This window comes from Emydura macquarii, unplaced genomic scaffold (genome assembly GCF_026122565.2).
Source record: "Emydura macquarii macquarii isolate MOO-44397 ecotype Brisbane River unplaced genomic scaffold, CSIRO-AGI_Emac_v2 contig_2897, whole genome shotgun sequence".
Taxonomy (NCBI): Eukaryota; Metazoa; Chordata; order Testudines; family Chelidae; genus Emydura; species Emydura macquarii.
In genome coordinates, this window is record NW_027133034.1 from 9,261,649 (window position 1) to 9,276,068 (window position 14,420).

Below are 14,420 nucleotides of genomic sequence, written 5' to 3' on the forward strand. Positions count from 1 at the left end.
CAGTGTTACAAGCTGGACAGGAGCAGTGCCCTGCAGAAGCAGAAAGAGCAAAACAGGAAGCTGCAAAGGGCAGGGCACAGGCAGGAGCAGAGATCAGTGCCTGGGGAAGGGACATGGGGGACACCGTCAACCAAAAGTAAAAGGGAGGAGGATCCCCAGTGCGTGTGCGCTTTTTTGAGCATTTTAGGATGAGATTCCTGAAACGCTCTCATACAAAACGAGACAATTTCCCCCAAGTGTTCAAAAACCAGAAAACACACCCAAAAGCATCACATTGTTGGGCGGGGGGGGGGGTGTAAAATGATTTTTAAACCAATCCAGTGATTTTGGGGATTTCTCATGATTTTTGTGAGGTTGGCAACACAGCACCCTGAACATCAGTAGGTTCCTGATCAAGGACTGGGTTCATGGCTTCGCTTGCAGCAAGGGTGCAAAACCAGGCAGACATACCTGTCTCCCAGCCTGGTGTGGAGGAGAGATCCTACAGCAGCAGCTCCTGCCCTGCGGGGCTTGGCCCAGCTCACCACTCTGGATGTTACGACCTGGCACATGAGGTCACAGCACCACTCATTTTGAGCCCAGCCACTCCTCCATCATGGGGCAGCCAGTCCAAACCTGAGTGGTGGTGTGACCCCCACACATCAGATTTCAACACCACTCATTTACATTTGGCCCAGCTGCCCCTTCCTGTCATGACAGAAGGGCAACCAGGCCACACCTGTATGGTGCTATGATCCTTTGCACCAGGTTGCAATGCCCAAGTGAAGAGCGAGGCCCAGCCTGCAGGACAGGAGCCACCACTGCAGGGTGAGTCCTGGGCTGGCTCATTCACCAGCCCCCAAGCCTTCCCTCTGCACCAGGCCAAGATTAGGGTTGTGGTGCTGGGACAGACGGTGCTACTGCTGGTGGTCGGTGCCCTCCCGGCAGTTTAGTATAGGGCACCCATTGAATCAAGAGGCTACAGTCACCTGTTCCTACTTTTATATTTTAATTGATAGAGTGATTTTCTGTAATTTTACCAATAAGGATTAAAGCCATACAAGTAGAATTATTTTAAATCTACATTGCCAGAAACTAGTTTAAACCCCAAGGTCCAGATTAATCACTGCACCGGCCGTAGGTCCAGCAGGAGAGGTGGCTTGTACATACTCAGAGGCTGCGTGTGGGCCGCTACAGGGGTGCTGAATCTCTGAAGCATAAGAACACTCAGACCATTCTCTCCCCCTGCCATACGTCCTGGAATGCCCCCAATGCTGGGGCATCCTATTGGGAAAGATGTTGGTGGGGGCACACCACGAAAGCCCTGCTGCATTGAGGGTCTTACGATCCCTTTGTATCCATTACAGCAGCACCAAGGCAGTGAATTCTCTTGCAAATTTAGGTTTTAGTCGAAGAGAGAAGGGTTTTAAAAACCTAGTATTAATGATGATGATGTTTAAAAGAAAATTAGACAAAAATGCATTGTTCTAAAGTGTATGAAAACCAAAGAATTAAACTGACTGAAAAGAAAGTGAAACTGACCGGTCTATTTAAGTAGCCCTTGCTGTGTGAAGTGCAATAAGTAAACAAACAGTATCACAGAAAGTGACACTGGCAAGGATACATTATATAAAACTGGATTTGATTCTGATTACATAACTCTTTTAGATGTTTAAAATATTTAACTTCCATGGAGTTAGTCCTGACATACATCAAAATCAAGCCCATTATTTTTCAACTGCACCCCATTAATTAATAAATTGAATAAAATCTTCAATTATTGCAAAATAAGGAAATCCAAAATACATTGGGTTCAATTAAAAGAAAAAATGGCATGGTAATGGTCAGTTGTAATTAGTGAAATATCAGCCATAAGCTAAGAATAGTCATTGCCATTCAGCTGTCATTCAAAAGGTCCCTAAATGCTCATTTCAGGACTGTTTTGTTATGTCTAAACTTATCATAGGTTTATATCTTTTTTCTTTCCTGAAAGGCTGAAGGAGTAAAATTCCACTTCTTTGCTAGCAATTCACACTTAAATGTACAGCTTGTTAAATAGGTTATCCAGTGGATCTCATTCATCTTTTGATCTTATTCTTTTTTCAAGTCTCAGTAGTTCCTCCTTCTCTCTGCCCCATTAAAACGAGTATTCTGTCATTAACAATACATTTTGCTTCTCTCAAAATGATCTATTTTTAGTATGACAAATTACAAAGAAAATCTGGAAATCAGACTTCTCTGAAAAGAGTCCTAAAAGCAGCTGAGTATATTAGAATGAAACTTACCAGCACTTCTAGCTGTGATCCTTGACCCATGCCTCAGCAAGCGAATACACACATCTTTGCTGCAGTGGTTAACCATACGCAAATGAATGCTTTTCCTAGTCTGGATTTTTACCAGACATTTCACCATATTGACTATTGTATTTTCTATCACAGCCTTGTAAAACTGCCACCCATACTGGCTCTGACCTTTCACTAAGTCTCCACTGTGTTTTAAAGGACTAAGGCCAGTCGCTCTGAATGAATCAAATGACATGGCCAACAAAAATATCCCACTAGGGAACAGAAGGGGAGGTTATTTTTAAACACTTCCAACTGTCTCATAATGTTCAGTGCAGTATCTTCAATAGCATTTTTCTCATTTAGCAGTTGCTAATAAAACAGCTGAATCACACACACACATAAAAATATGTAATGCATTAAAACATAGTAAGATGAAAGAACAGTCCATAAAAAAGAAACACAAAGTATCTGGCAAAATGACACTATGACCCTTATTTTTTTAAATTCAATTCAGCCATCAGAGTTGCACAGCCAATGTTATCTGTGGGTACATTTGTAATTATCTAGGGCTAGATTCCTAGCCCCTGCATAGGATTTAATGCTGCTTTCACCAGGAAACTGAGGTTTCCTGCTGCATGGGGAGGAAAGTTATGACGGTATTCTGCATTTCAAGGTTTGGGACTTGATTCATCAAGTAGTGTCAAAGTCTGACCTGTCCTGGAATAAGTGGGAGAAGAAAAGGAAAGTGCAATGGGAAAAGTGCATTTCCCTTTAGAGATGTGCTCCAGTTCTCAGTGTTGGACAAAACCAAAGGATGTTCACATCCATCAGAAAGAGGTATTGCTCCAGAAAGCACATCGCATTCACTGGTTAGCAAAGGATATGCTGGATCCCTAAACAGGTTTAACCCATATGTGCTTACTGTGCACAACTAATTCCAGCTGGAAAATTGAATAAAAAAGCATGCATACTGCCATCCCAACAGTGATATTGGCAGTCCTTGCTGGTGCCAATGACGCCACGTGGGGAAGGAACGGAGCGTCTCACCCCCTGTAAGACTCATCCTTGATGTTCAAAGACTTGTGGTGCTGCCAGACCCTCCATATCAGAGGCTCTTGCTTTCCCTGCACCATATAGGAGAATGAAGTGTCCCCATGCATTGTCCTGTGAATGTTTGATTCCTCCCCACTGGTTTGTCTTATGCAAAACACCTCTTTTAACTCAGTCAGATACTACTGCATCTGCATTTTAGGAAAGCATTTTTATATATAAACATACACTTTGGCTCCATATAGGTGAATATTTTCCCAGTGCCAGGATTACTTTTACTGCTTCCCAAAGTAATTATGTGGAACAAACCCTGCCACTGTTACTTTCAATGCACCCACGTTCCTTTTCATGGGCAAGTTCCTTGTGGGGAGGAGAGAGGACCAACTGGCCCCTTCTCTGTTTTGCCCCATTTTGCTACCTCTTCAAAAGTGACGTTCCTATGTGATCCTATCAGATTCATCATCATCCCCCTTGTAGCAATTACTAGGCTATAAAATGCAAATCCTCGCTACCAAGAAGTGCAGCGGCTGCACTATTTATACATTTACAAAATCAACTAGGGCCTGTTCTTGAATAAATCACAAATGTGTGCTTAACTCAAGGGAAGCCTGACTTACTGAGAAAACATCTCTTGGCTGTGAATTATATTCAAGGGCAATGAATATACTTATTCAAAAAATAACCCATGTTGGGTTATGCAGAACCAGCCCATTGACAGTGTGTCTAAGAATTTGTGCTGAAACATTTAGTCTGAAATCATGTATCTGAGTCAGTGACATTTTTGCTTTAAACTTGACTCTCAGCAAGTAGGGAAGAGATTCCATCTCTTAGAAGAGAGAATAGACAACACATTTCCCAATGCTGGCAATTAATGCTGTGTAATGTTCACAAGACATATTCAGCAAAGGATTTTCCTGACAGTGAGCTGATGTCTCTGGCCCTTTTGTGCTCCTCTAGTCAAGAGCCCAGAAAGCCACTGACTCCGGAATCAGAGAGCTACCACCAATTATTCTGACACTCTCTAACTGCTTCCCTTCCCCCAACCTGCACCTAGCAAACATTGGATGTAGCTAAGATTCTAGCCCACTATTGGAAATTTTGTTAGAGAAGCCCTCTTGCTGGCTGCATTTAGACCGGTTTTAAGCTGTCTTTGAAAGCAGGAGATGATTATAACTTCTTTAAGTAGACAGGTTTGGTTTGGAAAATAGAGGAAAATCTATGACCTCCAAGACCAATATTCCCTACTATGGTTAGGACAGATAGGCTCATGTGTAATAAGCGTAACACACCATTGAAAAGAAAGAGCAAAAGGAGTATACAATCAATTCTCAAGATACTACTCTTGGGCACATAGAATTTTTGGCATTAGAGCTTTTATGAATAAAGCTGTTTATGAATAAGGACAAAAAGTTTCGTCTGGTATATCTGGAGTGGAAAGAGACATTTTGAGTCCTCCACTTAAGAGGCAAACTGACAGCATTCTTATCTCATGAAAGGAGAGTCCCAGGCCAGCTTGGCTGTAAAGTGCTTCAAGGATTTCACGTGAGAAAAACTTCACAAGACACGAGAGTATCCTGTTAATTAAGTCTAGGCTCTAGAATGCATTTCATGATTTGATTTGATTTTATATGTAACCACTGTTTCCAAAACTTCTGCTTGCTATTACTTGAGTCTCTGTGCTTTGTTAAATAAAGTTATACTTGATTTCACTATAAACATATCTAAGTGCTATATGTTAAGCAGAGCACTGATCTGAGGTGAAACTGGTAAACTGAGCTGTACTGTTTCTTTGGAAGCAGAGGATCTGTGAATACAGCGAGTGCCCAGTGGACCACGGCCTGGACACTCCAGGAGATGCTCAGAGAATTCAGGGGTTGGGGTTTGCCAATCACTAAATTGGAAAGCAACAGCAGGGCCTGTGAGGCTAGAGAGGAGAGTTTGTGTAGCCAATGGCCAGTGCAGTTGGGGAGCTGCCCCACAGCAAGCACAGACAAGGCTTCTTCATGAGAAGGGCAGGTGGTAGTGAGGTGCATCCCAGGAAACATCACAGTGTGTTCAAACGAATGTGGAGAATATCTGAAAAGTGAGAATTCACAACTGTGTTCTGAGGGAATCCTGGCAGAGCTGCTAATGGTCTCTGAAGCACTTTTGTTCTGTATATTTTTGTAAGTTTTTGAGAGGGCCCTTGGGGGAACATTTGTTATTTTTTCACTGACAAAATAATTTATGCTTTCAGAACTGGATGTTTCTGTTGTGGCTGGTTAAATCTACAATTTTGTTTTATTTGATCACAAAGTTAGAGAACTGTACATTTGACTTAGCTCATGAAAAACTTAAATTATGCATTCTGTTACACGTACATCTGCAGTGCTGGATCCCTGAACATCTGCTAGGGAACTTCAGAAAGAAATGTTCAAGATACAGTACCAAGATAAGTAAAGGCAGACTCTTCAAGTCACATACTATAGGATTTTCTCCGCAAATGATATAAAGATCTCATAATTCAAAAATAATTGAGTAATTAGTAAGAGATCAAATTGCAGTTGAGTAAAAGATGCCTATTAAGTTTACAGGAGTTTGCAAGAAAATTAGAAAAGCTGCCTCCAGTCCGTAGCAATCTCAAAATGGAATTGTTATTTTAATTTCGAAAGCCATGGAGCCTTGTGATATCCTGTTGCCTGTTTTGGACAGCAGGTATAATCAGCACGCAGAAGTGCCATTTCTGCTAATTTTAAGATCAAAGGCAGTTTGTTTCTACAGTGCAAGATATTGAACATGTTTCCCACCATCTGAAATAATCTGTTCTGTATTTTATATTCAGCTGGCATGATTTTAAGAATGAAAATGCATAATTATACATCAATACGTGAAGTGCAGTTCTAAACTGAAGGAACAATGACTTAGCAATACACATAGTTTAAAAAAAATAAAAAATGTGTGGTATAATACTGTTCTGTGCTCTGCAAAAAGAAAAGTGGACTAGATTAGAAGTAGTACAGAATCCTTACTGCACAAAAGATCTTTCTGAACTTACTGCATCTTTCTGACCTTTAAAGATGACATTAAATCCCTATACTAAAGGCCATGAACTGTGTTATTTGGTGGTTTTGTAAGTCTGTTTTAAAACATCAAAAATTGTTAGGCAAAAATGGCCAAATATTTAAAGCCATGAGCCTAAGTTGTATGCATAAAATTTCAGTGTGTACCTGCTGCATGCACGAAGTTCATATTTTGACTTACAAACTGGGATTTGCAAATGCAAAATGGGTAACGACAACTGTTAAGTACCCAAGTGTGTGTGCAGTTACATATATGGGTGTGCAAATGCAGGTTTCAAGTGAAACATCAACAAAGAATCACCGGTGAAGCATACCATCTGTACAGGTTTCTCACTCAGAGACTGAGCTGCTTGAGGGATTTATCACAATAAGATAAAGCAATAACACTGCAACATAAAATGCACAAGTCTAGGTCAATGCCCAACGTTACTAAGTATTAATGTATATGCATGTATGCCCACTATGTAGCTATCTTTTAATTAGACAGGTAAAGGTACATATAAAGGGCAGGACAAGAGATCTCCAAATACAAAAAGAAGCCCAAACACACAGCCTCTCAGAGGATATATCCACAGAAAAAATATGTTCAGATTTGGTCAATTCAAATAGAACACAAGTAAAAAAGTACAGAACTCTGTGTGGAAGAAGAGCTTGGGGAAGCTGATTTTGGGAATTGGTTCTACAGTGTCAAGGACTAGATGGGCTCTTTCCTGGAGCCAAATCTCAACACAAAGTAAAGGTGAGCAGAGAGATTCATGCATAAGTCTTCAATTGAAAAAGAACTGAAGCTAACAATTGGAGCTACTCTGCCTCAGACTGTTGTTCGTCATATGATCCACAGCCTTCCAGAGCAGTAATTAATGCAATGTCTTAAAATAGTCCCTCAGCCATGTAGACATGGATTTTATAACAGTGCCTACTGAATTAGTGTCAGCTAAATCAAAAAGTTGGGTAGATTTCTAAAGTCTCAGTCTACTCCAAATAAAGTATGTCGAGCTTCTGGAAAAGGACATCAATGGGATGGGCATGAGAGTGTAAGAAAATGTTCAGAAGATGACTGACTCACTGAAGTGGGGATCAATCACCAACTTTAGAAGGAATATAGGGTGAGACTACAGCATCACTCTTTTCTCTGTAAAACTTGGCATAAGGTAGAAAGTCACTAGAGAGATTGAAGGTTGCTCACTCACTCGGCAAGCTAAAGTCACTGCTACCGGCAGAATAACTTTCCATATAAGAAATTTGAGCTCACATGTATCAAGTGGCTTAAACAGTACTTTCATCAGTTTGTCAGAACCACATTCATATCCCATGACTCATGGGGCTTTTTAATGAGGGGAGTTAAAATGTGTCAAGCCCCGCTTGAACCTGGTGTCTAAGGGATCCAGAAACACTGGTTACTTTCACTAGTTCCTGACTGGCAAAATAACTGGTGAATAAACATGAAGAGAATTAGGCTTTATTACAGACACAGATAAACACAGAGAGCAACCTAGCAGGTTTTGTGGGAGCATTGTATTGGGCTTCACTTGGCCCAGAAGGCCTAGAGAGCAGGACATGGCTCAACAGTCTCTCGTAGTGTTGGGAAGGCCCTGCCAGACAATCTGAAGGGCTGGTGGCCGTGTTAACACCATCCCCTGGTGTTTCCTGGGTTCCTCTAGTTGGCTGCAGGGCAGAACGGGGAGTAGGGGGATTTGGACCCTCCATTTCCACCAGTCCCAACCCAGAGCCCAATGGGGAAAGGGTGAGGAAAGTCTTTGTCCCCTCTTGCTGGTACAAAAGACCAGTCCTCCCCATGGCCACTTCCTACCTTCTCTGTTCACTCTCCAGTTTGGGACATGGTCCCAGCACTCAACTTTCCTCCTACTTTCAATAATTCAGACAGTCAGCTGGGACCTCCCAACACACTATCCAGTTGTTCTCCCTTGTTAGGGAGAACAGGGGTAGAAAGGGGACCAAGGCCCTTGGCCTCCCAGGTGGGTGTTACCCACAGACCAGACTCTTCCCCTGTAGATCCCTTTGTTCCAGAAGCTACAGCCTGGCTGCCTTCCTGCACACAGTCTCAGAGTCCCTTTTTAAGCAAGTCCTCCGTTTGGAGAATGCTCTGCTGCTGCTCAGGGGCAGGGCCGCCTTGGCCTAATACTGCGCCACAATTCCCTTAGCCTCAGCGTGGGTCTGTAAACCGCATCACAGGCATGGGCGCCAGGTTCATATAATTTTTGGTGGCATGCATAATACATCCTGGCCAGGGTGCTGGGCCCATGTCACATGGAAGAGGGGCAGGGCCAGGAGGGGGAAAAGGCCACTGCGCAGCACTGCTTTGGGGCCGGGAGTGGCTCCTGGCTAGGGCGCTGGGCCCACATGGGAGAGGAACAGGAGGAAGGGGTGGGGCTGAGAGGGGGAAATGGCCACTGCAACGCCACGCACTGCTTGGGTCCGGTGCCGGAGCAGCTCCTGGCCAGCCGCTGAGTGTGTTTGTGGGGAAGAGGGGAGGTAGAACAGCCACGCTGTGCTGCGGGCTACTGCACTCTGCACCTCCACGGCCAAGCACCACTGGAGACTCTGCGGCCAGCCCCCCAGCACCACAGAAATATTGGTGGAGCCGGGCCCATCATCCTCAATGTTGGTGGAGCATAGGCACCACAGGCCCATATAACTCACTGCCTATGATCACAAGTGGAGCACAGGCATCCACATGTGCTCATTTGCACCACACTGAAAACCTTTTCCTGGTGGACAATGTAGGGACTCAACTCAGGCTCCTGCTTCAAGGATGAATCCTTTGAAGTATTCCAAACTAGCTTACTGTCTGGACAGGAGTTTCTGAAGAGTGCCTCCAGAATTGTCCTCAAGCACTCCCCTCAGAGTTTGATGGCTCTGGGTGACATCTCCAAGTGTATCTGACACCCACACCTGTAATGCTCAACTCCATAGAGATGTCACACTCATCTTTGAAGGATATCTTTTTCCTATATTCACGCTTTTGGGAATTACTGTGCTTCCTTCCTCCTTCTGGGTTATAGCCAAGGAGAACAACATTCTTGAAATGAAATATATAGCAAAGCAAGACTTTGGATCCATGTTGAGCACCGTAAAAATCTAGAAGCGCTTTAGGCAGTCAACACGGATCTGAGAATATATCAATCTGGAAAGCCTGGAACGTGACAAGTATTGATTATTTTTCATCAGAAAAATACTCCAAAACTGGCACTAAAAAAGAAAAAATTGTTTGCAAAGTTCCTAACACACTGGAGTCTTAAGAATCTGATCACTAAGAAATGCACCAAAGTGCCACATATCTTGGTACAAAGACTTGAAGTGTTAAGGCTATGATGCTAAAGCATTAAAAAGATGTTCTGAGGATACCAATGAAGCATACCAGATCAGCACAGAGGCAGTATGTAGTCATGGATTTTGAAAAGGGTAATACTTCTGTGACCGCCAAGCCAACAGTGCAGAAGAACAGACAGAGCAGCAAAAACTGAAAATTTATTTAAACAAAGAAAAGATACCTGAGATGCTGTCAATGGAAGGGCCTGACTCCTGCATGTTGCTCTTTCCCTGACCATGGTTGACAAAGAATCTGCTGGAAGGTTCCGGGAATTGAGAGAGCAGAAGTTGGAGTGTGGTTGGGAGGGTGTGACAGGTTTAAGTGTCTCATGTTTAACTCCGATGGCCTCAGAGAATAAAAACTGTGAGTTAGGAGAATTCTGCCCAGTCTTGCACGGAGAACTGGAGACTCAACAGTGAGAATCCTGAGAGGATACTATCTTTAAAGAAAAGTATTCTCCATTAACTGTAAATAGAAAGATATTAAAACCTTCATTTCTATCATATCACTAGGGAACCTGTCCTGATAATTAGTGCCATCTCCCAGCACATTTCTTAAATAAATCCTCTCATTTCTCTTGGGTTTTGTATTCCTCTCTCTCACAAGATGATTCAGGTTGTTCAGCAATATAAAGAACAGGTACCTGTTACTAGCCTAAAAAATGCAGGAGTGTTGTCATTTAAAAAATTTTGGGGGAGGGGGAAGGAGGAAAGAGTTAATCTATAATGTTGAAATGTGACTGTGGTCTTCCCCGGGAGGGATTGGGACAGGCTGGGTGGGAAAGGTGCTGACTCCATGCCTTTCAAGGCAGTGCTCTTGTGAAGACTAGGCCAGATTTTAAAGCAGTTCTCCCTAAACAGTGAATGTGACTTAGAAGTTTTATTAAAATATTTTAATGATATGAAGACAAAGATGTAGAGCTTCAGAAAGAAGCGTTTACCACTCTCCCTTGCTTTTAATTATAGTTGTTGACCACTTGGACTGTGTCTACATGAATAAGTGCTCCGTCCAGTGGTTATCGCTCACTTGTTGTTGCAAAACATTGATTGCAAATTATCTTTTGAATGCTTGAGATGGGTAAGAGTGCAAGGTCTGTGACATCTTGCAAAGGGAGGGGCAAGGAATAAAAAATTAAAGGAAAGTACTAGAGATACATTTCCATCTCAATTCTAACAGAAAAGTATTCTCCTGTTACTCAGAGGCAGAGTTATGTCATGTTCCTTGAAGTCATTCTAGTCAATGCCACTAAGTATGAAGAATATAATCCTTATTCTTGTAGCTCTTCCAGCACTGGTCTGATAAACCATCCACTAGAATATAATTTTGAAACTTTGGGGCTTACGTGAGAGCAACCAGCTCTACATCTGGTGTTCAAACTGGCAACTACTTATTTCAACCTGATATTTGAGTGATTACATGCAAATTTAAGTGCACGAGGAACCGGTCACCAAAGTTTGAAAATTAGGATATGCTTGGTTGTTATTCTAAACAGAAATGTTTCTCATTATTCACTTTTAAAACGTCTCTAACTGACAGAACAGTAATTTTGATGTCATTACCGAAGTCCATTGGCTTTGCCTCCACTGCAATAGATCGTCATGACCTCTTATCCAGACAGAATACCCTTTCTTCTATATTAATTCATGTTTTGGCCTTGGAGAAAACTAGCAATACTACACACAATTAGTGGACAACTTGTGCTTTTATGGAAGAGAATTTCATTTTACAGGCAGGTCTACACAATGGGCTTAGATTTTATGGGATGACATTAGATATGTTAGAATGATTGGGATTTATTTTTATTTTATTTTTTTAGTCCCTACATTCTGTTTGTTTTCCTATCTGAAACAATTCTCCTAAGCACAAACAGACAGGTTTGAAGTTGTGCAAAATTCCCTACAGAAGGCTTCTTATGCTGCAGTTCACTCTGATATCTTTGTTACCTAGCAACTTTCAAATAATTGGCATGAAATCTTTCTTGTCACCTGGCAGTTTCTGTAAGGTAATTTAGTTTCATATTTCACACAGACTTGGCCAACTTGGGAATTAATCTCTCAGGCAATTTTATGAAGCAAAGGGATATTTTCAAGGAGCTCGTTAAAATGACAACACAAGAAACCACCAAGTCACTGTATTTTGGGCAATTCATTCAGCACCACACATAAGGTTGATTGAAATTCAGGGACAAGTAAGATGTGCTAGGCTAACAGATGAATTACTGATAATGCTGACACTGGTCTGGGAGTCAGGAAACCTGCTACCAGTTCATCGGGTGAACTCAGACAAGTCATTTAACTGCTCTAGGATTCTGCATCCCCATCTGTGTAAAAGGACAATTAATCATAGAATCATAGAGTTGGAAGGGACCTCAGGAGGTCATCTAGTCCAATCCCCTGCTCAAAGCAGGACTAACCTCAGCTAAATAATCCCAGCGAGGGTTTTGTCAAGCCGCAGCTTAAAAATGGAGATGGAGATTCCACCACCTCCCTAGGTAACCCATTCCAGTGCTTCACCACCCTCCTAGTGAAAAACGTTTTCCTAATGTCCAACCTAGACCTCCCCCACTGCAACTTGAGACCATTGCTCCTTGTTCTGTCATCTGCCACCACTGAGAACAGCCTAGCTCCATCCTCCCTGGAACCCCCTTTCGGGTAGTTAAAGGCTGCTATCAAATCCCCCCTCATTCTTCTCTTCTACAGACTAAACAAGCCTAGTTCCCTCAGCCTCTCCTTATAAGTCTTGTGCTCCAGCCCCCTAATCGTTTTTGTTGCCCTCCGCTGGACTCTCTCCAACTTCTCCACATCCTTTTTGTAAGTAGGGGGCCCAAAACTGGACACAATACTCCAAATGTGGCCTCACCAATGCCAAATAGAGGGGAATAATCACTTCCCACGATCTGCTGGCAATGCTCCTACTAATGCAGCCCAATATGCTATTAGCCTTCTTGGCAACCAGGGCACACTGCTGACTCATATCCAGCTTCTTATCCCCTGTTACCCCCAGGTCCTTTTCTGCAGAACTGCTGCCTAGCTCGTCGGTCCCCAGTCTGTAGCTGTGCATGGGATTCTTCCGTCCTAAGTGCAGGACTCTGCACTTGTCTTTGTTGAACCTCATCAGATTTCTTTTGGCCCAATCCTCCAGTTAGTTTAGGTCCTTCTGTATCCTATCCCTACCTTCCAGGGTATCTACCACTCCTCCTAGCTTAGTGTCATCTGCAAACTTGCTGAGGGTGCAATCTACCCCATCCTCCAGATCATTAATGAAGATGTTGAACAAAACCGGCCCCAGGACCGACCCCTGGGGCACTCCGCTTGTGACCGGCTGCCAGCTAGACATGGAGCCATTGATCACTACTCGTTGAGCCCTATGCTCTAGTCAGTTCTCTATCCATTTTATAGTCCATTCATTCAACCCATACTTCTTTAACTTGATGATAAGAATACTGTGAGAGACCATATCAAAAGCTTTGCTAAAGTCAAGGTATATCACATCCACCGCTTTCCCCACATCCACAGCGCCCGTCACCTCTTCATAGAAAGTAATCAAATTGGTCAGGCATGACTTTCCCTTGGTGAATCCATGTTGACTGTTCCTGATCACCTTCCTCTCTTCCAAGTGCCTTAAAATGGATTCCTTGAGGACCTGCTCCATGATTTTTCTAGGGATTGAGGTGAGGCTGACCGGTCTGTAGTTCCCTGGATCCTCTTTCCTCCCTTTCTTGAATTAATGCTTACTCATGTTTGTAAGACTGACACTAAGCACCCTGAATTCACACCCTACACACTATATGCCTTGAAAGGTGTCATCTGAAAACTAATAACTCACTGATAATTAATGTTCTTGCATGATATAAGTATGCAGTGGGTATTAAGAGTTATGAATTCATATGCTAGAATTATGACTAAAGTGTGTTTAAACCAGGCAAATAGGTCTGTTGGTGAGTTGGTAAATAGGTCTGCCTTAGACAAAGGAATGTGTATTTGATTCTGACCACCCCAATCTTCAGGCAAAGACAGTGAAGGGCCATTTTTACATATTAGGTAAACAAAACTATTAAGCTAACAAGTGGGGGAAAAAAGAGCATGGAGATTCCTTCACCACCAGATTTCATGTTGCCTTCCTCACAGTTTGAATGAACTTTACTTTGAGGGGTAACCCTCAGAATAATCTATTTCAAAGGTTTACTGGATTCTGTTGAATCAACTGATTATATACAATATCACTGTATTATAAAAGTGTATCAAGTGAAGTCTTTTCTGAAAGCTGGTGGCACACAGTTGATTAATATCATTATGAAATGTATGTACTAACACTATATGAGGAAATATGGATACTTAAATGATACTATTCATTAAAGTCTGTAGCCAAATGGAGAGAAACAGGTTCCCTCCCAGACAGGAAAGAAGACAGCTATTTACCTGTCTCCTAAGTAAATTAAGCATGGTGGAATCAAAACAACAGAAACCTCATTTACACAGAAATCAGTAAGGGGATGGGATGTTCATAGGAAGGAAAGAAAAGCATGAGGTCCATCATCCTGCCTCTTGAAACATAGTCATTACATTTTGGAAGATACAAGAAAAGACAAAAGCTATTTCTGGCATCCATCACCAGACAGAAACAAGGGAATAGAGTTTGTACAAGCTGAGAAAGATGGGTCCTTCAAGTGGTGAGGGGAGGGGGTTTAATGTTTCTGGGAACTGAATGTAGGTGAGA

At 42.5% G+C, this 14,420-nt stretch overlaps 1 protein-coding gene across 3 annotated transcripts in view; it reads right to left on the bottom strand.

Moving 5' to 3' along the window:
• Window positions 1-14,420, bottom strand: part of FRMD3 (FERM domain containing 3) — a 211,816-nt gene that overhangs the window by 8,710 nt on the left and 188,686 nt on the right. Inside the window, exon 1 of one of the 3 annotated variants that reach the window (XM_067569317.1) lies at window positions 2,265-2,558. The exons of the other annotated variants lie outside the window; for them this stretch is intronic. Within the exon in view, the coding sequence (XP_067425418.1) occupies window positions 2,265-2,517 (253 nt within the window). The 5' untranslated portion in view covers window positions 2,518-2,558. Of the gene's footprint in view, window positions 1-2,264; window positions 2,559-14,420 lie in introns of those variants that run through there. 3 annotated transcript variants of the gene reach the window in all.